Below are 25302 nucleotides of genomic sequence, written 5' to 3' on the forward strand. Positions count from 1 at the left end.
CTTCATACCTACTAGAGCTGCTGTGGTGGCTCTGTCAGTGGTTGGCAGTGGCCGCCAGCCCTCTCCCTGCCACTGGGGCATTGTGCATTGACATCTGGTTGTTGCTGGCAGCCCTGAGGGGGACAGGGGCAGGCCACCGCCACCACCTCTCACTGGCTGCTGGGCTCAGGACTGGTCTGCTGTTAGGGAAGCTGCAAGTCCAGTCAGTTGACTGCACTTTTTTAAGAAAAAGCACTACTCTGTTACCTGAGAACCTCTGAGATTCCTACTGTGAAGGAAGAATCATGTGGAAATGAAAACTTAAGCTTTTAGCTAATAACAGAAAAGTGAACTAGCTTTTGGCCGTTGTCCAAAAGTGTAAAATTCTACTGAAAGAAGACAGCTCAGTACTTCAAACATTGGAGCTGTGTTGTTTGGGAACCACGCAGTCTGCAGTGCCCGGCAGTGCCTGAGGCTGCTCAGTGTGACCCTTTCACTGAGGCCTTGGCCCGCAGCACCAGCCCTGAGAAGGGTCCCGGCTGCTGACCTCAGGCTCTTTTCTGTTTATAAAGTCAGAGTGTTCTCAGAGGGCTCTGAGGAGAAAATAGTGAAGCTTGAAGAATATTGGTGAATCTGTGAAGTATTGAATACTTCCTAATCTTAGATTAGGTTTTCTGCATCTTAGTCTTGAATAGCTATAACCAAAGGCTCTTGTCTGTTTAAACACTTTAATTATAAAGAGCTAAAGGCAGGAGGCACGGGGTTTGGGCAGGTGAGGGGCCTTGCGGAATACAGCTGGTGCCCATCAGCCCCTGCTAGGAATTCAGGACTCACTGATGTAGTTGCTATAAAAGCTGCCACCTCCAGGAAGACAATGCTGGGTGTTTATGGTGGTGGTGGTGTAGACAGTGACATTTCTAGTGAGGTTTGGGCAGGAATGCAGGGCCTTGGGAGTGAGGCAGCAGGCGGGCAGGTGGGGATGGGTCTGTGCTCAGAGCCATATCACCCCCCCCACCCCCACCGGGAGCATCCTGAAGCCCACTGAGAATTTGGGCTGAGTGGCCCAGAGTGGGAGGCAACTGGCACCACACGTTTCTCCGGTAGCTTCTTTGGCTGTGGCAGTTTCCAGGTCAGGGGCTGATCACCACCACTTTGTCCATGACCCTTTTTCTCTGTCTTTAGAGGTCAGTGGAACGGTTCCATGGAGCCGCCCTCCCTTAAGCCCAGATGCTCACACCGAGCTTCCTGGTTGTCCTCGTCGTGGCGGTGTTCAAGGTGTTCTTTCTGTGGGGCGTCTCTTCGTTGCAGGGCTGACAGCCCTGAGACAGCAGGGACGCCACACCCCAGGGCACACTGCTAGGGACCCTTGTGTAGTGAGGAGCCAAGATCAACTGCTATGGAAGGAAGGTGATGTTGACTGGGATTTCCAGTACAGGTCCTGACAACTGGAAGGTCACAACTAGTATCCAGTGTGCCTGCCTGCCATGCATCCCTCTCCCATCCTGAGGTTGTGGTGATGCCACGTGTGAGGCCCTGTCCTGAACTCACCACCGTGTGGGTGTTTGTTTGCAACTCTGCCTCAGAGACCCTGTTCCTCCTGCACAACGGGAAGCAGCAGGCCTGTCTCTTAGGACTGCTGTGAGTCACTGTGATGGCCCAGGAGCCTGCCACGTTCTGAGGTCGTGAGCGCAGCACCTGTTGTTGTTACTGGGAGTTCTTAACCTGCGGGGGGCGGGGACTCCCTCTAAGGGCAGCATGCTGAGTACTGGCAGCCTAATTGATCCAGCCTTGCGGCTAGCCCTGACTCTACCTGGGAAGCCACAGGCTTCATTCACACCTCCCCCAGCAGTGACAGCCGAGAAGGTTTTACCTTTAAATGGCATCAGCAGGTAGGTAAGTGTTGATCACGCTGCTGGCAGGTGAGGGACCGTCTGTGGACTTCCATCCCCGGTTCCACCTGCCCTCCTGGGCCAGGATGTCTGAGCTCTTGGATGTGGGTTTTATCTCCTTGTTGTCGATACCTGGTGCTTTTATCTATCGTCAGTACCCTGTACTTTTACTTCTCTGCTATGTTGACTTCTGAGAACATCAGATTTAACAATGCATTTATTTTAAAAGCCACTTTTTCTTGGCAATCTGTATTTTTTAACACAAGACAATCTGATGTTAGCACACTGGTGTTGGTGGCCTTTGATGAGGCAAACCCACCTTTTGCTGCCACGTTGCCTCAGGAGCACGGGTCATCTGGTGATGCGGACACATTCCCGTTGGAGCTGGAGTGTGTCCCCCTTGCTGCTGTGAAGCAGCACAGTAAGACGTGATAAATGATACATTTTAATAGTTATGTTTAAATGAAAGAGTTATGGGGTGAATTTTACCTCTGTTCTTTTTTTTTTTTTTTTTTTTTTTGAGAAGGAGTCTCGCTCTGTCACCCAGGCTGGAGTGCAGTGGCCGGATCTCAGCTCACTGCAAGCTCCGCCTCCCGGTTTCACGCCATTCTCCTGCCTCAGCCTCCCGGGTAGCTGGGACTACAGGCGCTGCCACATCGCCTGGCTAGTTTTTTGTATTTTTTAGTAGAGACGGGGTTTCACCGTGTTAGCCAGGATGGTCTCGATCTCCTGACCTCGTGATCCACCCGTCTTGGCCTCCCAAAGTGCTAGGATTACAGGCTTGAGCCATTACCTCTGTTCTTAATCTTTCTGGAATATGTCAAAAAATATTAGAAAAGAATACCGACTATTCACAAAGAAACACGGTGCGTGTATACCTGTGGTGCTTCCTAGATACACGATCCGCTGTCTCAGCAGCTCCACCTTGGATCGCGGGGAAGCGAGGCAGCAGCTGGAAGCCTGGGGTCCTGCTGGTGCCGTCTCTGAAGCGCCTCTGCCCCTCACGTGCGTGTCCTGCTGTCTGGCTGCGTGCGTGCATCATGTCCCTGCTCACCCTGAGGAGGTGCGGCTTCCATGTGGGCGTCATGGGAAAAAAGTCATAATTTACCAAACTGAGGCAGGCACAGCCTGGGGTGGAGTCAGCTCAGAGCAGTCCAGGCATAGAGGAGACCGCTTGCCAGGCAGGAATGTTGCAGTGTCTGGGGCTTTCTACTCCACTGGGTTGAAAGCCTTAGGGGGCGTTTTTCCGTCTCAACTTGAGCACGGTGAGCTGAAAATGCACCCCTTGCTGACCTCCCGCTCCCTCCCCAGGTGAAGGCCACTGGCCTCCCAGAATGTCAGGCTATTAAATTTAGGCAATGACTTGGCACAGTGAAAGGCTGAGGTGGGAGGGAGGTAAACAAAACAAAATCAGTTTACTTCCCCTGAGGAAGTAAACTATTTTTGATTGAATTAATATATTTCAGTTCCCTGAAGTGGAAAACTCCAGCTCATACGGCTGTGTTTGAGGATTCAACTAAACTTTCTGCCAAAAAACCTCAGCTGAGAAATAAAATTAGAAGTGAGCAAAATGAAAACTTTACTTATTATTTAGGTTGTTTATGTACTTGTTCTTAGGTTATTAAAAAATTATCTAATTTTTAAACAGTGACAAGTGGCAGGGCTGCCTGACCATGCTGCCTGCCTGTTCCTGTGGGCTTTGGAAGGAGGCTCGGCTGCCTCTGCTGCTGCAGTCGGCTGGGATAGGCTCAGGCGACATCTATCTGAGCTCCTGTTGCTTTTTAGGGAGGGGACAGGTGGAAGGGCTTAGAGCAGCAACACCAGCCTGTGGCCTTGCCCTGCTGGGTCCCAGCAGGCACTGACACCTGTGTGCACCACACCCGTGACACACCTGTGCTTTGCCCTTGCCTCCCTCTGGGGCCTTAACACGGTGCTGCAAGGCTGGCCTTGCTGTGCCCATTTTATAGATGCTGAGTGAGGTCTGAGAGTCCCACTCTTGAACGCCTGGAATGAGTTTGTTCTGTTGCAGGTGGGATGACACCTGATGATGGGAGACTGCAGGCTGAGGTGGGGAGGAAGGGCAACCTTCATTCAGTTGTGGGTATTTATGCAGCATTTCCCAGGAATGAGGCAAAGTATCACAGGTGCAGAGAAGCTCACACAGACCACCAGCGACAGCCTGCTCAGGATGGGCAGGCTCGAGGCCAAGGCCACGTCCCGAGTCTGAGCAGGAAAGGGCTGAGCCTGCGTGAGGTCTGAGCCACTGTGAGAGTGTTGGGGCTCCCTTCTGGAAGGCGCCTCCCGCTACCATGACCTCTGGTGTTTCCCTAGGGGGGTCCCCCTCTGGTGTGGGTTTTGGGGTCAGATGCTGAAGTTGGGATCTTTGCACCAAGGCAGGCAGCTGTTTGGCCTTGAGTTTGTTTTGAAGCCGTTGGGCCCTGATGGGGTTTGGTGCTGTGTGGTTCTGGGGCCTCTGTGTCAAGTCTGGGCCTCCCCTGGCCAGGTGGGTGGCATCCTTCGTAAGGTGTGTGGTGGCCCGAGTACTGTCTCAGGAGGCCGTGGCCTCTGCCAGCAACATGAGTGCAGCCTGGGTAACTCCCTACTCCGGTCCTCTCTCTACTGATCTGAGCTGTGCTCTGTGGGGTCCACTTGTGGGCCCAGCCTCAGCCTGGACCGACTGCAGCACGTTCTATGAAGTACTCAAAACATGATCAGCTTGAAGGCGCACCCTTCCCAACCCTGGCTTGCTGCTCAGGTCGGGGTCTGGGGTGCTCTCAGGGGAGCAGATGCAGCTTTCAGGCCTGCATCCCAGCTCTGCACGCAGCCCCTGCCACCTCCCGCCCAAATGCCAGGAAGCCACTTTTGTCTCTCTCCATTCTACGTGAAAGCACCTTCCCAAAGCTGCTCTAGTTTCAGGGTCTTGGCCCAGGGTGGTGCTTCCACTGGGACATGGTCCCCAGGGTTTGTAGGGCCCAGATTTGGGTCCCGTGCCTGCTGCCTCCCAGCCCCAGATACCATGGCTGCCTCCTGTGCACCCACCGCATGACAACCACCCTCACAGGACACCCACAGGAGACGCCCGCGTGACAGCTGCACTGGCTCCTCCCATGGCGGAGCCCTGGGCCCGGGGAGCAGAAGGCACTGGAAGCAGAAGGGAGACCTGCCCGGGTAGCATGTACCACTGGGGTTCTGCAACACCCTTCCATTCACATGAGAAAAGTCAGGGGTGTGGTTGGGGCTGCGCCTTCTGAACTTCAGTTCTTGGATTTCTCATTTTTGTCACACGAGTGCCATCTATTCTGTAACATACTTAATACTCTTTAAAATTGATTCACTTTAAAAAATTGCTTGCTGAGGAAGCTGGTGGGTGAGGACAGGGTTGGGGATTGTGGGAGGCCCTGTGAGGAGGGGCTTCAGGGCTGGAACTGCCGAACAGCCAGTGGAGGGGCCACGCCTGGAGAGCGTGGGGCAACTCGTGTGGGAGGTGTTCTCGGGCAGGCTCACCTGCGGCCTCTTAATCATGCGCTTTCACAGAATCCTCTTGCAGATCCTGAGGTCCCTGTGCCACCAAGGGTCCAGCTCACCTGGCTGGCTCCTTGGTGCCCTGACCCATGGCTCCTCTCACCTGTTTGCCACCCGCAAGAGGCTGCTGCTTTCTTCTAAAACAGGCTCTCTTCTGTGAACCACTGTCCATTGCGGTCCCCTCCCGTTCATTTTGTTCGTTTTGTTCGTTTTCTACTCTTCTCTTGCTTGTTTCTCCCTTGATGCCATGAAGTCCATTTCTGGGTCTAAATGCTGGTTCTCAGTCTTAGAGAGGATCAATGTCCCCACATCAATGGGAAGTAGAGCTGGTGGCATTTCTGCCTCACCCAGTGAGGACCAGGGAGGTTGTGTGAGGTGAGGCATAGCTTTTGCGGGGGGGCTAGTGTCATACCCCCAATCCCGCCTTCCCTGGAGGCCAGGGCTGGGCCCTGCAGGGCTTTGTCCCATGGGCAGACGTTTTCATCAGAATTAGGTGCTATTTTCTTTGTGTGGAGTGTGGATTTGATGGAAGGTCATATTGGGGGAGGTGGGAGCCAAGTCTCTGGACAAAGTGGGAAAACTAGTGGATGACTGCGTTTTGGAGACATTTCTAGGGCAACAAGGTATCTTTAGGAATTTGGTCCATGGCAGCCTTGGGCAGATATTTAAAAAGACAGGCTTGAACCTGGAATTTGTTTTTAAAGTCTGCCAGCTGCCCAGGCTCCTGCACATTCTGATTTTGTCTGTTGGGGCCCAGGACACCTGGAGTCTCTGCTCAGTCTCTATCCTTAGAAGGAAGCTTCAAGCCGGGCTGTCAGAACTGACGGTAAACACACAATGAATGTCCCCACTGCCCGGGACTGTCTTCCTGACATTCTGTGTGCCTGCCCACTCTTCCTCCCAGAGTCTGGAAGTGCACTGCAGCATGTTCCTCCAGCTCCCAGGATCGGACATCCGTTTCATCTCGGAGGAACACATCCTGAATAAAAGTTATTCTAATTTTAACAGCAGGAAATGCTAAGCTCAATGGTGAACTAGAAAGGCCGTCTCCCAGCAAAGCCTAATGCACCTTGGGAATGTGTGACAATTATTTTTTATTAAAAAAAATTTTTTTAGAGGCAGGGTCTTGCTCTGTCACCCAGGCTGGAATGCAGTGGCAGGATCAGGGCTCAGTATAACCTCCAACTCCTGGGCTCAAGTGATCCTCCTGCCTCAGTCTCCCGAAATGCTGGGTGTAGGCCACTGCGCCCAGCCATTGTGACAATTTAAATAGTGATTTTTCCCTCAGTGGCTCTGACACAAGAAGCAGACAGGACAGGATGGGTTGGAGGATCGTGGTCAGAGTCTTACCGTTTTCTCCCTTTAAAGTGTTTTTCATTCCTGAGGCCAGTGGGGTGAAGGAAGAGTCACTTAATCCTCAAATAGTGGTTAATTCTCATAATTAACTGTGTGTATTTTAATTTGGCTTTTTCGGGGTGGGGGGAGGTTGACAATTTCAGTTTTTAAATTTTTTATGATGAAAAAATCTATGCAAAAGTATATAGTACAATGGACACCCGTAAACTCAGCTACTGAAATTCAATAATGGTTGTATTTGTCATATTTGCTTTGTGTGTGCATACATATATTTAGTTAACCATTTAAAAGTAAATTACAGACACCATATCACCCCCGAGTACTTCAACATGTATTTCTTAAAAAAAAAAAAAAAAAAAAAAAAAAAAGATGCTGTCTGCGTAAGTACAGTATCATTGGCACACCTAACAAAATTAATTTCCTATATCATCTAGTGTGTGTATGTGTGTGTGCGTGTGTTCCCAGTTGTCTGGAAAATTGGAAAATACCTTTTAGCTGTTTTTCCCCTAAAACCATGATCATGCATCATATCTGGTGGTTCTGTCTCTGAAATCTTTTCATGTTGGAAACAGGAGCCCCCGTGTCCCTTCCCTCCCAGCTTTTCCTGAACACACTGTTGTTTGAGGTGTTTAACTCACTCCTCCATCCTTAGTACTTCCTACAAACCAGAAGTTGGATCTAAAGGCTGGGTTAATCCAAGCTGCTGCTTTCTTTCCGGGTAGCTCCTGGGCCCTGTGCCCAGCAGGGTCACATGGTGTCTGACATCCACCATTAGTGGTAACATAGGCTCAGGTGGTAACAACTGGATCTTCAACCTGACTCCCTTTATTCCTTAAGCGTCTCTCAGTTGTGCCCTCTATGCTTCTCGAGGGCTGTGTCCTAGTACCTCTTCTGCAAGCAGAGAGCCACGGATGTGGCCCACGACGTGGGACAGGTACCTGCTGTCCTCCCTCTCAGATCCAGAAAAGAGGTCACAGCAATGAAAATGCAGGTGAGATCATTTGATCCCCCCGCCCCCCGCAAATATAAGCAGCTTTGTGGTAGGCACTAGCAAACTGATTTCCATGGAAATTAGAAACATGCTAACCACCTTGAGAACAGAAGACACTGTTGTTTCCACGCTATAGGGATCCTGTGTGACTCATGTCACAGCCCATCGCCTTCCCCTTGATAGATCCTGAATTGAGGAGGAAAGAGAGGAGAACTTGAAATGAAGGCTGCATTAGTGGATGTCGCTCACACAACAGCCAAGACGCTACAGAGCCCCTTGCTTTCCTGAGGGGTAACATGATTGTGTGGCCTTTGGTTGTAAAGCTGTGTGAAACTGAGTAAGTCAAACTTAAAGCCATTGGAACTTTACTCTGGAGTCTCCGAAAGGGAAGAGGGAAGGAGGAAGGGGGACAAGGGTTGAAAAGCTGAGCACTACCTTCGCTGTCTGGGTGATGAGTTCAAAAGTAACCCAAACCCCACACCATGCAACATATCCATGCAGCAAAGCGGCACATGTGCCCCCTGAAACTAAAATTTTAAAAAGCACTTAAAAAACTATTTTGAGTGTTGGATGAAATGTAGCTATGCAGCTGGAGCCATGATGCATGCAGCTGCAACCTCTGCCTTTCTTTCCCTATAAATGACCAGATGCACCAGAGACGAGGCCCCTGAGATCACTGCTTCTCACTTGGTGGAGTGCAGCCATCTGTAATGGTGCAAATCGCCATAGCGCGCACTGGTCTGTGGAAAACAGCATGACTCTGACATCTCAGCTCCTGCCTGTACGAGTGAAGCCTTAACTTTCCCACTGTGGACGCTGACCCTGCTGGTATGGGGCCCATCCCCCAGGTGGCCGTCCTCAAGCTGTGTGATCAAATGCACTCGACACGTCCCGTATTTTCTGAGCCTCTTCATTTAAGGCTGACAGCTGATAAAGTTGCACCAGCTGTCCATCAGGTAGATCAGAGTCCAGGGCAGTGCCCAACTCTGTGTAGACATGGGGGCCCCAAAGAGGTGCCTGTCTGGGTTACGTACAGAAAAACCGGTTTACTAAATAAGCTGGTGTTTTGAAATGTGACACTTAACTTCTTAGAGGGAAAACATAAGTCACTGGGGAGTGACTGCACCTCCGGCTTTCCCCACACGTGGCTATCCTTTCAGCTACGTGTGGCAGTGTGCGCCGTCTGCTGGAAGAGCAGGGTTTGGGGAGGGGGTTAACAGATAAGGAGCATGAATGGTGCTGAGCCTGTTGGAGGGGCATGAGCAGTCCCGAGTGAATATTACGTAGGAGAGCCAGGGTTGATGCGGCTGCGGCCTCGTCTCCTCTCACACCAGCAGGTGAGTGTTAAAGGCAGGCCTCCTGCTGGTGGGCTTGTTTTCTCCTGGCATGTGTGCCTTGGGAACATGATGCTTTCCTTTGCGCCTTTCTCTGACTCAGAGACTGGCTTCATCCCCACTGAAGGGCTTGTCACCTTTATGAGGTATTCCATTCTCTGGGGTTTGGTTACTGTATCTCCAAGACCTGCTGTTTCTTGGCAAATCTCCATCCACTAGGTTTCTGATTATGTTTGAAGGTTATTATCAACATGCTGGCATCTTTGTCTTTTGGTGACCAACTGTTCCCTTACCAGTGAGCAGTGAGTGGTTTCAAGTGTGTCTATCAGTAATAAACAGTGACCACTCCCACCCCCTCGGTGGCTATCAGTTTGGGTGGATACACTTAAATATTTATGTATTTTTTGAGACAGGGTCTCACACTGTTGCCCAGGCAGGAGTGCAGTGGCACAATCACAGCTCACGGCAGCCTCCACATCTGCCTCCTGAGGAGCTGGGACTGTGTTGTGCCACCATGCCTGGCTTTTTGAGAGACGAGGTCTTGCTATATTGCCTAGGCTGGTCTTGAACTCCTGGGCTCAAGCAATCTCTGGCCTCGGCCTCCCCAAGTGCTGGGATTACAAGTGTGAGGGACTGCAACTGGGCCCCATTTAAGTATTTAGAAATTAATGTCTCAGCATGGTTTTTCAGAGTTGCAGATATTTTCACTTACTGATAAAGGGGTAGAGTTTTAGCTTTCACAACAAATGATGATATCGATCCCTTTGGCATTATAGAGTTTTAGGAAAATATTTTTAAAAATTTATTTTCAAGAAAGCTGAACAAATCTGGATGGCGTGGGGGTGACGGGAAATACCATTTGAGTTTTGAGAAGTGATTTTTTTTCATTCTTTGGAAACTAGAGTTTTAGAAATCTCTTCTCCCTGGAGACTTTAAAACTGGTGCTATTTAAGACAGAAGGATATGGTGAGAATTTTTATTCTGTAAGAATCTTCAAAGCTCAGCATGAAGATGCACATCTTTCCCTTGGGAATCCAGGTTAGAGAACTGCAAGAAGGCAGTTCCCTCTAGAGGCTCCTTTCCTGGGAGATGCAGCTCCAGATGGGCGGGTTTCTGGGCAGGAGGTGTGAGGAGGGTGGTGTTTAGTTAACTATTTGGGATCATGTTATGCATCTTCAAAAAGCGATATAGAAGATTGGAAAGCTATTTCGAAATAAGAATAATTACCTTGAAGTAATTCTTATAATTCATGGGTAACATTTTTATGTGTGTATTTTGGCTTTTTAAAAAAACTTTCTACAATGAAAATACATTATTTTTACAATAAAAAGTAACAGGTATAAAAAAGTAATGTTATGTAACTTTTAATGGAAAATGTCAAATAGATACAAAAGTATAAATCGGGTTGGCAAGCAAAATACAGGCCAAAATTGGGTCCACCATCTGTTTTTGCACAGCCCAAATGTTAAGAATGATTTTTACATTTTTAAACAGTGAAAAGAGATGAAAGGGTAATATCTAATGACATAAGAAAAGTATGTGAAATTCAGATTTTATTGTCCAAAAAGTTTGACTGGAACATAGCCACATGTACTGGTACGTGGTGTGGCTGCCTCATGCCGCTACTGCAAAGTGGCAAGAGAGCCATATGGCTACAAAAGCCAACAATATTTACCATCTGCTCCGTTACCGAAAAAGTGTTGAGCCCTGCTTTACACCCCAATGTGTACCTATCCTTGCAGCCTCAAATTACCAGCCAGCCTTGTTTCGTCTGTAGTTACTCCCAGTCCCATGGATTCAAAGGAAATCCCAGACATCCTATAATTTCATCTTCATGTTGTTGACATTTAAAAAGTTTGAAAATTCACCAAGATGTAATATATATGCACCAAACATCAGAGCCCCAAAGTATATGAAACAAACATTGACAGAATCAAAGGAAGAAATGGATAGTTCCATGGTAAGAGTAGGAGACTTCTTTCAGTAATAGCCCACTTTCAGTAATGGACAGGACAACCAGACAGAGGATCAGTCGCAAGACAGAACTTGAACAGCATCATAGCAACTGGACCTAACAGACACAACAGCAGTATACACACTGTTCTCAAGTGCAAATGGACCTTTCTCTAGGATAGACAGTATGTTAGACCACAAAACAAGAAATTTCAAAAGACTGAAGAAACAAAATACCTTTTCTGGCCACAGTGGGATGAAACTAGAAATCAGTAACTAGATGAAAACCTGTACACGATTATGTGAAAATTAAACAACACTCTCAACCAGCGGATTAATGGGGAGATCACAAGGGAAATTAAACATAACATACAAAAAACAGGCACAGTGAAAGCAGTGGTAGGAGGGAAATTTATAACTGTAAATACAAATATTAAAAAAATTAATATCTCAAGTCAACCCTAAATTTACATCTGAAAGAACTAGAAAAAGAAGAGCAATCAACCCAAAGCCAGCAGGATGGAGGAAATAATAAAGATTAGAGCAGAGACAAAAAATAGAGAACAGAAAAGTCATCGAGGAAAATAAATGAAACCAAGAGTTTGCTGATAACCAAAACTGACTTCTGGCCAAGAGTGACTAAGAAAAACAACCAAAAACCAGAAGGAGGGAACATTACAACTAAGAGTACTAAGAGCAATTATATATCAATGAATTGCATAACCTAGATGAACTGGGCAAATTCTTGGAAACACACAGCAGCGTATCAAGACTGAATCATGAAGAAATGGAAAATCTAAACAGACCTATGCTAGTCAAGAGAATGAATTAGTAATGAAAAGCCTCCCAACAAAGAAAAGCCCAGGGCCATATGGGAATTCTACCAAACACCTGAAGAATTAAATCAATTCTCAGACTCTTCCAAAAAACTGAAGAGGAAAGGACATTCCAAATGCATTCTATGAGGGCAGCATTATTCTGATACCAAAACCAGACAAAGACACTATAAGAAAAGAACACCACACATCAGTATTCCTGATCAAGATTTTTTTTTTATCAGTATTCAACAAAATACGGCCAACACGAGTCAGGGGGACATTGAAAGGATTACACATCATGGCCAAGTGAGATTTATAGCTGGTATGCAAAGATGTTTCAACATGCTCAAGTCAATAAATGTAATACATATTACATTAACAGAATGAAGGGAAAAAATGTGATACCAACTGATGCAGAAAAAGCATTAGAGACAATGTCATGCCCTTTCATGATAAAAACTCTCAATAACTGGGAATAGAAGGAAACAACCTCAAATAGAGGCCATATGAAAATCCCACTGTAAACATCATATTCAATAAGACTGAAAGCATTTACTTGAAGATCAAGAACAAGACAGAAATACCCTGTCTCACCACTTCTATTTAACACAGTACTGGAATCTTAGAGCAATTAGGCAAGAAAAAGAAATAAAAGGCATCCAGACTGGAAAAGAAGCAGCAAAATTATCTTTGTTTGCAGATGACATGATCTTATATGTAGAAAATCCTGGTATCCGTACATACACACACACAAAAACAATTTCAGTAACATTGCAGTTTACAAAATCAACACAGCAAATCTATGATATTTCTACACAATAACAAGCAACCTCAAAAGGAAATTTAAGAAAATTCCATTTATAATTGTAACAAAAAACTGAAATATTTAGGAATGAACTTGAGGTAAAAGACTTGTACACTGAAAACCACAAAACATTGTTGAAAGAAAGGTCAACACAAATAAATAGAAAGCAATTCCATGTTTATGGATTGGAAGCCTTAATATTAAGATGTCCATAGTCCAAAGCAATCTACAGATTTCATGTAATCTCTATCAAAATATCCCAGTGGCTTTCTTTTCTCCATCCTGAAATTCATATGGAATCTCAAGAGACCTGACACAGCCAAAATCATCTTGAACGGGAACAAAGTAGGAGGTCTCTCACTTCCTTATTTCATAGCTTATGACAAAGCTACAATAATCAAAATGGTGTTGTATTGAAACAAAGAGTCACATAGACCAATAGAATAGAATAGCAAATCCCCAAATAAACCCTTGCACATATGGGTCAAATGATTTTTGATGGTGCCAAGACCAAGGAAGAAGGGAGAGTCTTTTCAACAAATGGTGCTAAACAAGTGGACATTCACATGAAGCTAGATCTACCTCACACCATATATAAAAATTAAAATGGACAAAAGGCCTAAACTAAGAGCTAAAACTAAAACATTTAGGAGAAATATAAGGGAAAAATTTAACAACACTGGATTTGGCAGTGATTTCTTAGATATGACACCAGAGGCACAGGTAACTAGAAGAAAGACACAACTTCCGTGCATCAAAGAAGAAAACAGAGTGAAAGGCAATCCACGGAATGGGATAAACTATTTGCAAATGATATATTTGAAAAGGGTGAATACCCAGAACATATAAAGACTTCTTACAGCTTAACAAAAACGCACCCCTGACTGAAAAAGGACAAAGAGCCCAAATAGACATTTCTGCAAAGAAGACAGAGGCCAACAAACAGAAAGATACTCAGCATCACTAGTCATTAGGGAAATGCAAATCAAAATCATAGCAGGATACCACTTCACACTCATTAGAATGACAATGATTAAGAATAGGTGTTGGCAAGGATGTGGCGAAATTGGAACCTTCAGTGGGAATGTAAAATGGTGCAGCCATCATGGAAATCAGTTATGGCAGTTTAAGAAATTAAACATAGAATTGCCATATGATTGAAAGCAGAGGCTCAGATATTTGCACACCCATGTTTACAGCAGCAGTATTCACAATAGCTAAAAGGTGGAAGCAACTTAAGTGTCCATCAACAGATGAGTGCACATACAAAATGTGGTCTACCCACAGAGCAGAGTATCAGCCTTAACAAGAAATCACGTCACCTGCTATAACTTGGATGAACCTTGAGGACATTATGCTAAGTGAAGTAAAACAGCCACAAAAGGACAAATCCCTTCTGATTCCACTCATACGAGGTCCCGACAGCAGTAAATTCAGAGAGGCAAAGTAGAACAGAGGCTGCCAGGGGCTGCTGGATGGGGAATAGGGAGTTGGTGCTTAATGGGTACAGAGCTTCAGTTTTACAAGATGACAGAAGTTCGTCTTGTAAACTTGAACTTGTGGATACATGGTAGAGAAGGCTGCACAGTATGAATGTATTTAATGGCACTAAATTGCACACTTAAAATGGATAAGATGGTAAATTTCCTGTGTATTTTAACACATCAAATTCTTTTAAATGACATTAGAATTGACTACATAGGTAGATAATAAAAGCCAACTTGTCTTCATCTGTGCAACTTTCTCAAATGATTATCAAATAAAAATGAAATTTCCACGCAAAAACGAGACAGTTGAGGTGTTTCTCCTATTTGACACAGATGACCTCAGTTTTTTTGCTCTCCCTTAAACAGGAAGAACAAGAGCATTTCAAAGGAACCCTATCCTCAGTGAACCCTGGTTATGGTCCAAGACCCCTGTGGCACCAGCAGTGCCTTCTCCCGCTTGTCCCTCCAGCTGGTGCTCTGGCCTCTCTGTTCTTTGTCACTCTGTGGACTTGTCATCTCTGTTTTTTGTCACTCTTGTGGACAGTGAGGATTGGAAGGGAGAGGACCAAGTACAAAAAGGACAACTAGGAGGGTTAATAGCCTCTCCTAGGCATTTGTGTGAAAAGCAATGGCAGATCCATGTGGCCTGTATTGGGGCAGATGCCCTGGGGAGCAACTCCTTCATCTCACAGATGCTGAGGGTGGGAATGGCAGCAGCCATGCACTGCCTGAGTTTAGAGAGGACTCTGCTGGGGGTGCGTGTGTAGGTGCCACGTTAGCACCTAGAACACACACTCACGCTGTGAGCCAGGGCTTTTTAGGCACAGAGTGATGCAGTTCCTGCTGGAATTCTGGAGGCAGAGGCTACACCTGAGCAGCTCCTACCAGCTCAGTGGCACTTAGCCCACTGGATGCGGGGGGACACTGCTTTCCAAAGTTGAGTGTCTGCTTCCTCTATGCAGAAACAACAGGAAGGGACAAGGAGTGGGGCTTGAGTGAAGACAAAAGCAGCAATTCTGTTGAGATAGACATGGGTACAGGGAGGTTGAGAGCAGGGTGGATGCTGGTGTCAGCCATCAGAAGGCCCCAATGGCTGGTGCTGGTTAGTCATGTATGCAGGTCCTTATTTTTCCTCCTACCTGTTGCTAATCCCTTGGCTTTGTCATTGGGTGGCATTCAATATTGCACTAGATAGGGACTAAAGGGAGGTGAGTGGTGTCCACCACGTGCATACATCATAATGAAGAGAGGGAGATTAAAAAGTCAAGTTTCATAAGCCAAGCTCGCTTCTGATTTTTTCAGAGGGCAGCACCCTTTCCTTTTGATAATCCTGAAGATAAGCAGAACAGACTAGGTTTCATAGTCCATTTATCTACTAGGTTAGGCCTTCGCAATGAAAAGAAAAACCATTACAAGGCATTGCTAGAAAAAATGGTCTTATCCTCTTAAAGGATAGTAAGACAAATGAATTTCCAAAAGGGGAGATAATTGAAGCTTCTCAGTGACTTCAAATCTTATGTGGAGTTCTCTCCAACATTTAAAGAATCAACAAGAAACCACCACAAACACTTCCAAAACACAGAAGAGGGAACACTTCTAAGCTTATCCTATGAGATGGACACCAAAACCCAAGAGATCACAAGGTGGTGGGTGACAGGCAGGGTGGGAGGTCTTGGAACCCATCCCCTGTGTATACAGAGGGCTGGCTGTTCCAACACACCAAATCCAACAGCTATGTATAAATGGTATCATAAACCATGACTTAGTGGGTTTTGGCCCAAGAATGCAAGGTTGGTTCAAGATACAGAAATCAGTCAATGTAGTAACAGCACATTGATCTTATGAAGGCTGAAAACCACATTATCTTCTCAAGAGATGCAGAAAAAGCATTTGACAAAATCCATCACACCCTTTCATGATAAAAACAAACTAGGAATAGAAGGGAACTTCCTCAACCTGACAGAGGGTATCTATGGAAAACCCAGGGTTAACATCATAGTTAATGGTGAGACTGAAAGCTTTCCCCTAAGATAAGGAACAAGACAAGGATGTTTACCCTTGCACTGCTATTCAGTATCGTACTAGAGATTCTAACCAGCGAAGTGGGGCAAGAAAGAAGAATAAAGGACATCTAGGCTGAAAGAAAGAAGTGAAACTGTCTATTCACAGATGACATGATTTTGTACCTAGTATCAGGAATCTACAAAGGTGTTAAAGAACTGATAAATCTTATAATATGACAGTTTGGTTCTAAAAGCAGCATTTAAGGCAAAAATTGTTGATAGATCGTTAAATTTTTTCCATAAAGTAGACACAGTTTGCTGTCTACAGCCCTGTAGAGGACACACACACAGTGCATACAGAGATCCTGTACATCACGCAGTAAACCATGACAGCTACAACTCGGTCTGCTCCTGAGAGGCTACTGCATGCCTTTCCAATTTGTGTGTATTCATAAATTAGGTGAGGAATGTGACACTCTGACTCTCAAAATAGGCAAAAGGAAGTTGTAACTGGGTGTCAACAGACCCCAACCCTGAGTGAGCAGCGCAGACTGGGAACAAGTCCGAGAATGACTGGAGATTCTATCTTGACAGTGTCTGGCATTGCCTTTTGCAGGAACGATGGGTGAGTGAAACTTACTGCCTGGCTTTAGGCTCTTGGTGTCCTAAATTATCTACTTCATTGCAATGAAGGCATCAGAATGTAATTTAGTCTCACAGGAGTGGCATCTCTACTTTTGGAAGGCCCTGTGAGAGAAACTGTATTCAAAAATACCATTCCAATGTGGAGATTTATGATTCCTCTTCTCATCTCTGTTTGGTGTTGTCTGATCTTCTGTAAGTGCCTCAAAATTGTCTTTATTCTGTCTTTGTACCCTCCATTAACCTTTCAATCTCTCCCCAGCAATGTAAACCATCCCTGCTTACCTGCCCAGCTCCCACAACTTACTCCTCGAATGCACCTGCAGAAGGCTGTGACTCATGCACTGGCAGTGCGGCTAGCTGTATCCATGGCCTGTGGAAATATGCCAGCCCAGCAGAACAGCTGGAATCCTACACTATTAATATGGTTATGTTTTCCAGGCAAGTACTGCGCAATTTATACAAATTAAATGCACGTATCTGTGATTCGATAGCACAGCTGAGAACTGTTATAATGTCTAACAATTAAATGACAATAACAGTATATGACAAATTAGGGGAAAGAACCACAACTTCAAAAGGATAGTTTCCTTTTAAGAAGAAACTAATATGAAAAAAGACTAACATCCCCCCCCACAAAAAACAGGCAAATAACACATTAAGTAATTTACCAAAAACAAGAAAAGCAAATGGACAATAAATATATGGAAATATTCAAGCTCACAATTTATCACACATCAAATTCTTCACTTATTAAAACAGCACCAACAGAAAAAGAAATACCTGTGCTTCAGGGATAATGGAAACTCCATGTACTTACTCCCTTTCCTAGATTAAAACAATTTCTTTTTTCAGCTGGACGTGGTGGCTCATGCCTGTAATCCCAGCACTTTGGGAAGCTGAGGCAGGTGGACTGCTTGAGCTCAGGAGTTTGAGACCAGCCTGGGCAACATAGTGAAACCCCATCTCTACTAAAAATACAAAAAAACAGCTGAGCATGGTGGTACATATCTGTGGTCCTGACTACTTGGGAGGCTGAGGTGGGAGGATCACTTGAGTCTGGGGGACAGAGGTTGCAGTGAGCCAAGATCATACCACTGCACTCCAGCCTGGATGACAGAGCAACACCCTGTCTCGAAAACTCCACAAAATTTTTTTTTCATAAACAATCTAGAAATATATTTAAAAGCCTTAAAATATGTTTGACTCATGATGTTGACTACTGGTTTACTCTAAGGAGACGGCCACATTGTTATGTGTGATGATGCTAATCAGTTATTGATGCTAACAGCGAGACACTCGGGAACCCCAGGATGCTGTGATGATAAAGCCTGTTCCATCTGGGTGATTCTACGGAGCTAATAAAAACCAAGTTTCCAAATAACATTTAGGATATGGTTCTATGTTTCTAAAAAAGGTGGGGTGGTGGGGTGGAGGGGTTGTGAAATAACAGTGGGATACAGGACCATTTATGGTTTTATGAAAAACTAACATACATTCATGGAGGCCCCAGGTATTTGCATCGCCTCAGGAGAAACTATAATTTGACAAATAAATGCATTCTTGGCCATTTGTGTCAGTTCACAGAAGTGGGGCTGAAAAATCCAGAATCTTTTTTTAGTCCTATTTATAAAGCTATAAAAGTATAATTTTATTATGCTTAGAGGAAAAAAAAAGTAGAAATGATTTGCTTCGGTTCCTTGATCCTATTCGAAAATGGAAATACACAACAATGCATTTCTATCCTATGCCTGCTGAGGGGATTTTTCATATTCTTTTCAGCATGCACGATAATCTTTGGGTGGTGGGACTGATTTTCTAATTTTCTAAAATGGACACATGCGTTATTTTAAAAACAAAGCAATCTTTTAAGGATTTAAATATCAAAATCGCTAACAACATTTCTCAGTAGGATGCAAAACTGATGAAGTTTATATCGATAGGTAAACATGATTTATTACTTTGTCTATTAAAGTAGTTTCAACACAACTGAAGTTCAGACTGCACTGGGCTGTTGCCATCACAGTCTGGGATTGTGCACAGACCAGCCCACACCCCCAGCAGGGGTACCCTTGCCAGAACCTGTGCTGGATGCCTTAGGACCACAGAGACCAGTGCCCGTTGTTGGGCTCTGTGTGCACAATTCATACCCCGATCCATAAGCCCTAAGACAAGAATGGCTATCATTGCCCTGGGTTCACTTTCTATTCAAAGAGGACTCATCTGGGCACAGCCAATGTAGTAGTTAAAATGCATTTTGAGAAAAAATAAATATTCTGTACAATGTATTTACAAGGATCAACTGTTTTGTCACCCACCCCCAATTAGTATAAAATTGGGAAACTGTAATTTGACAGTTAAGAAGCATATTATTGGCCGTTAGTGTCAGGTTAACAAAGAATGTGGAGCTGACCACCTGAAACATTTTTGCACTATATATATATATATATATATATATATATATATATATAGTGCAAAATTTCACATTTTAATATGCTTAGAAGAGTTTTTAAAGTAGAAATGATTTCCTTGGCCTCTGACCTTCAATGATGAAAATGCAACCATGCACCCCCTGTGCAGGTTTTCTGGAAGCAGGGGCCTCCCCAGGAGCCTCCACCCACCTCACAGAACACTCACTACGAGCCCTGCACAGACAGCATGATGCACAATCTCCAACAGGGATGGCAGGGGCAACTCTTAAAACTTGAAGAGGTCGATGAAGTGCTGCGGAGACACAGGCGTGAAGCAGCTGTCGGGGTCGGCCGCCGTGCAGGGGTGTCCTGAGTCCTGCGGGGAGGTAGGACATGGTTAGGAGGAGGCCCACCACCAGCCACACTCTAGTGATGGGGTTGGGGGGTCGTCAGCTGCTTGTTGACAAGGACCCTGGGCCCCACCTCAGAGGTACAAGAGAGAGAACTTGGATGAGAATGATCAACACAAGGGCAGCCACAGCCGATTCTATGCAGAGGTTTTCCATGGAACTCCTGCTCAGGTAGGGCAGGAGACGGTGGCCCCAGGTCAGCCTTCCAGTGCCGAATCTGGTACTGAGTCAGAGGAGCCAGCTGCTGACACCACCCTGCATTGCCTGGGAATCTACAAGGCCACAGAAGAAACCACTGGGGACTTTCTGTCCTCTGGTCCCAGCCATTCCTTTGTCCTGTCCTGTTCCTGGTGCACTTTGGTGCACAGGGTTCCCTCCTCCCACCATTCATCCCTCAATCAGCCTGGGCTCCCTGCACAGGACATGAGCGTGGGGACACATGGCCTCAGCCCCTGAGGCTCCTGCTTGCTCCAAGGGAGCTGGCCATGCTCACATACCTAAGGATCCAGAATTTTATTTAATATGATAAGCGATGAAAAAAAATTAATTTTGTGAATGAAGGCTGGCAGAATCTTAGAAGGAACGTACGTAGATGGGACCAGAGGCCTTGAGGTCAGTGCTGGGTCTCTCCATGGCATGCCCTGGCAGTGCTGCCAACCCAGGTGCTGTGTGGTGAAGTGTTTATGGGCACATCTAGCACCCTCCCTCAGCACTCAGGTGTTGTTCTGCGAAATATTTCATGAACACTCTCGTCCTTGCTGAGGTGATCAAAGTGGCCACTAAGCCCTGCTCAGGGTCCTGAGAAAGCTCAAGTCAGCGAGAGCTGGAATCGAGCTGGGCAGTGACCAGGATGACGTACACGAGATGCAGCACAATGGAACGTTTTCATCCCGAACATGGGATGTGTGGCAAGACAGGGAAGTACCTTGAATAGTAAAGCAAGGTGGTAGTCCTTTGAGATCGTGAAGAAAGAATCAGGAAGGAATGCAGTGAAGGGAGGGAAAAAAAAAGATTAGAAAGAGCCAGACTGTAGGAATTCAGGTTTGATTCATATTATTAACGAAAATAATTAAAAACATCAGGTAACTGAATTTGGACAGTACAAGGTTATTTAAAGCAAGCAAACAAGGCATCATCAGATAACCCAAATTCCCAAACTACTTGAAGACAGGCTTAAGACAAACATCTCTTTACCTTTAAGTCTTTCAAATTGGCAACTAATGAGGTTGCTGTGCTAAATAACCTTCAAAATTATTCACTGAAAAAGAGATGCTATTACCATGTGCAGTTTATATTAAAATTTTATAAGTTTTTTGGGGGAAAGTTCTGTTATTTAATGTCCAAAGGGTCTGCTCTGTGCTAAATAATGCACATTAAGTCAATTCCACACTTTAAGCCAGCCCTCACCTCTGACACTTGTTTCTTCAGACCAGTGGATGCCACTTTCCAACACAAACCTAAGCCTCAGTTGCTGCCCTCCTGTGCTGTCCTCCCCCGCTGGTTCAGGCCGCACCAGTGAAGCGGTTCCCCCACAAGACCAGGACCACCAGACCATGGAGACCTCATTTTAGATTCTGGCTCCAACTTTGCTCCTGATGTCCACACAGGCCTGTGGGGTGAATGTCAGGTGTCCAGACCTCTATTCTGGCAACTGATACACCAAGAAAAAACAGGACATAAAAATGCCAAACTCTCATCCTGGCTTCCCTGACCCAGCCGACAAGTCTACAGTTTTTAACTGAGGTTTTGTACAGCCAGAAGATAACGCCACCCCTCTCAGTGACCCTGAGTGCAGGGTGCACCAGTGTACCCTCCCAGGGCCATCGAAGTCAGTCTTTGGCTCCAGAGCTGAACTCAGCCCAGTTACGTACAGACCGTGTGAAAGGCTGACTAAGGCAGGTAGAAAAGTTAAAAAAGAACTCCAATATAGCAGAGCCAGAACAGATGGGAAACCAGCTTGGGAGCAGATGAAGCAGCTCCACAGCACTGCTGACTGCCGAGCTCCAAGCTTTATGTACTGTGGGAAATGATAAAACACCAGATGCCGACCTGAGACAGATGCACCATGGTGTCGGCTCATGACCAAGTCCCAGGGCCAGGTAAGAATTTACAGTCACCAACACCCAGTCTCATTTTCTCACTAGCTTTGATATTACTTGAGTTTCTCAATCAACACAAACTCCTGGGATGCTAAACAAACAAAAAACAAGCAGTCACCCTAACCCTAAGTGCCGTTTTCTGAGTACCAGCTATGTACCAGGTTTCCAGGTACAGGACTGTTGGACAGTCACAGCTCCTCTGTGTGACAGGTCATGGCATCAAACCAAGACCCTGGGAGGGCAGCAAGCTCAGGAGACCCTGGAGGCAGGTCCAGGTCTGCCTGACTCCAATCTGGGTTTGGCCCACCAGGCCACTCACCTCCGCTTAGCCACATTGATGGAGCAGACGGGAGACAGGGCAAGAAGTACCTGACACCTTCAGGGGTTAAATTAGGAGGGATGGCTCTTTTTGAATACTTCCATGCATGGATTCAGAACTAAAACCGTGGACTGCCTTCTAGAATGATACTCAGTGGGAGAAGCTGTGATGGGGCCACTTACTGTAGCTGCAGTGAAGTGGACATCACAGCCTCCAGGGGCAAGACATGAACCTCCCAGAACTAAGAGATGGGCAGCTGTCTTTGCTAGGAAAGACTTGTTCTCAATTTCCATGACTTGATCAAGTATGATAAGGTTCACTAAAGACAAGAATGGCAAAGCAAATTCTTTTGGAAGGCTACACCATCTCTCAATTTTAAAAAATCAGAACTTACATATTTCAGGAAACTAAGGCAACATATCCTTATATACATGGAACACCTGTAATCCAAAAATCTGAGATGCTCCAAAATCCAAAACTTTTGAGCACTGACATGACGCCACAGTGGAAAACTGCACATTAACAAGTACATAAAGTTACTAAAACATTGTATGAAATTATCTTCAAGCTCTGTGTAAATGAAACAGATGAAAAAAATCTGAAATCTGAAACATTTCAAGTCCCAGGCATAAGATAAGGGAGGTTGGTCTGTACGGCCCAACAATGTAGAAGCGAAGGAGTGTTTTTCTTTGTTAGTTGCTTAGCAGACAGGGAGAGCTCCAATATTCATAAATGTTGTTCTAAGAAAAACACTATCACATACAAAACTGAAAGCCTTCTACCCCTTCTGTGAATGGTATTTTCCCCATAAAAATATCATTGCTTTTAATAGTTCTATAGTACAAAACAATCTGCTCAGGAGAAAAAAGAAAAGTAACTCTTAGGAGAAGCACTCACTCAACTTACAAATTACAGTATTGTGTCTACTCTTACTCTGTGACTGAAGACACAGCCACATGTTTTCAGTGTTAATATTTCAGAGAAGAACAGGTGTCAGTCCTAGAAGGAACTACATAGAAGGGGGCCCTGTTCCCTCCAGGGTCAGATGTCAAAGCTGGGTGAGAACCTGGACTTCACTCAGTTGACTGCTTTCCTTCAGTCCACAAGCATCTGCCTGTGGCTTCTACTGCAGACAACTCACCCCCATATTGTGCTTTTTGTGCCGTATAACTGGGGAGAAAAGAATAGAATGAGGGCTCTCTCCTGTATAACCTAATCTTACTGATGAACTGATTCGTTGACCTCACCAAGTTGAGAATAAACTGGAATCAAGATGTTCCCTGCTCTTGAGGGATAATATTCTACAAGACAGTTGTACTACTGCAGAAACACATAACACAACTTGCATCTTTTTAATTTCAGGAGAGAAGTCATACCAAAATATAAAATAATAAATCAGAAATAAAATCTCATATTCATGTATGATGCTGTTTACCTTTGAGAAACCAAATAAAACTATTAAAATAATACAAGAAAAACACATCTTTACATTCTTTGCTCAATCATGGATTAATTTTTAAAGCCACACTTAGAATAAATGTAATTTGAAATGAAAAGCAGTTGTCTCTTTCCAACAGCCTAGAGCTTGCCTTATGACCTATCTGATAACAAATTTAGATAAATGTAAAGCAAAGGTAAAATCACAACAGGTTACGGTGTCTATCAGGCAAAAGCCTCATCTCCCTAGACCTAGAGAAGGCAAGAGGCAGAGACAGCCCACTCCTGCAAGAGGCAGGGCCTCATCTAGACCAGGGACAGTCAGGGGGTTCCCTCCGCAGAGCAGCCAGCAGCTCAGCAGGGTCACTCCAGGACCAGCTTCTGCCTAGTTTCAACACTTTTTTTCCCCCATGGTGAAATCTCACAACATCAAACATGTTCAAATGCAAGGCAGACCATGGAAACATACTCCAGGGTGAAATAATATTAGCATGTTAAGAAAGAAGTGGATAATAGCCGAGTGCCATGGCTCATGCCTGTAATCCCAGCACTTTGGAAAGCTGGAGCAGACAGATTGCTTGAGCTTGGGAGTTTTGAGACCAGCCACGGGTAATACGGTGAAACCCCATCTCTAACAACAACAACAAAACAGACAACAACAACAACAAAATCAGCTGGGCATGGCGGCTCGCCCCTGTGGTCCCGGCTACTCAGGAGGCTGAGGTGGGAGGATCACTTGAGCCCAGAAGTCGGGGCTGAAGTGAGCCATAACTGCGTCACTGCACCCAGAACTGCGTGGGTGTCAGAGCAAGACACTGCTTCAAAAAAACAAAAAAAAAGAAGTGAATTAGTTGGGAATGGTAGCACCTGCCTGTAGTCCCAGTTACTCGAGAGGCAGGAGGTAGAGGCTGCAGCGGGCCATGGTGATGCCACTGCACTCCAGCCCGGGTGACAGAGCGAGACCCTATCTCAAAAAATAAAAAAGAAAAAAAAAAGAAGTAAGCAGTAACCTCTAACCGTGAAAAACATTCTTTTCAGACACACAGTCTGGATGGTGAGAACAGGAAGTAACTGGATGAAGGGAAGAAACTTGCAGATAAGTAACAATAGTCTTGTTAAGTTCTGATCGTATGAATGAGAAAAATGCAGATTTTAAAATCTGGGACTTCTCTATGGACGCTTTTTCTCTAAGAATGTGGCTTTGAGAAATGAAGCCTAAGCTGGTCCTGGCCCTACACAGACGGTGGGGACATAAAGGGCCAAGGGCTGTCTGGGGAAACGAGGAAGGTGCACTTGTCCTCAGATGGGCAGAGGAGTCACACTTCAGCCTTCAGCCTCAGGCTGGGGGTCAGCAGGGAACCTGGAGCTGCTGCCAGGAAAAGCCAGTGGCCGCAAGCCACCTGCGATGCCCTCCTACATGCTAACTTCTGCAAAAAGGAGAAGCGTTTTGGTTTTCAGCATTTCTGGTTTAAGCCCAAGTTGAATGAACATCTATTCCCCTACCCCAATATTTGGTAAAATATATCTCATTAACTTATTTATAACAGTACTTTCCACTTTTTAGTCTTACACTTAGAATATAAGTGATTAGTTTGTTTCACCAAATTTTAACGCTGAAATTCCAAGAGCGTATTGAAATCAGTACCTTCCAAAAGAGAATGCTGCAGTGCCGACAGAAATGCAGCGTGTCTCCGTACTGCTCCTTCGCTGGGTAGTGTTTCTGAAGTGCAAAGTACATCAACTTCCATTCAATATGACCTTTTTCTGAAAGGATCAAATGTCTACAAAACTAAACAAACAAAACCCCATTCAGAATCAGCATAAGATGACTTTCAAAGCATAATATT

At 45.4% G+C, this 25302-nt stretch overlaps 1 protein-coding gene across 8 annotated transcripts in view; it reads right to left on the bottom strand.

Moving 5' to 3' along the window:
- Nucleotides 1–18405: 18405 nt before the first annotated feature.
- FBXO25 (F-box protein 25) overlaps nucleotides 18406–25302 on the bottom strand; it is a 70926-nt gene continuing 64029 nt past the window's right edge. For all 8 annotated transcript variants that reach the window (XM_010363134.2, XM_010363146.2, XM_030937543.1 and 5 more), the window contains 2 exons: nucleotides 25101–25244; nucleotides 18406–19566 (listed from right to left, as the gene is read on the bottom strand). In XM_010363134.2, the coding sequence (XP_010361436.2) occupies nucleotides 19477–19566; nucleotides 25101–25244 (234 nt within the window). In that variant the 3' untranslated portion in view covers nucleotides 18406–19476. The remainder of the gene's footprint in view (nucleotides 19567–25100; nucleotides 25245–25302) is intronic.

Source organism: Rhinopithecus roxellana, chromosome 9, assembly GCF_007565055.1.
Source record: "Rhinopithecus roxellana isolate Shanxi Qingling chromosome 9, ASM756505v1, whole genome shotgun sequence".
In the NCBI taxonomy this organism is placed as follows: Eukaryota; Metazoa; Chordata; class Mammalia; order Primates; family Cercopithecidae; genus Rhinopithecus; species Rhinopithecus roxellana.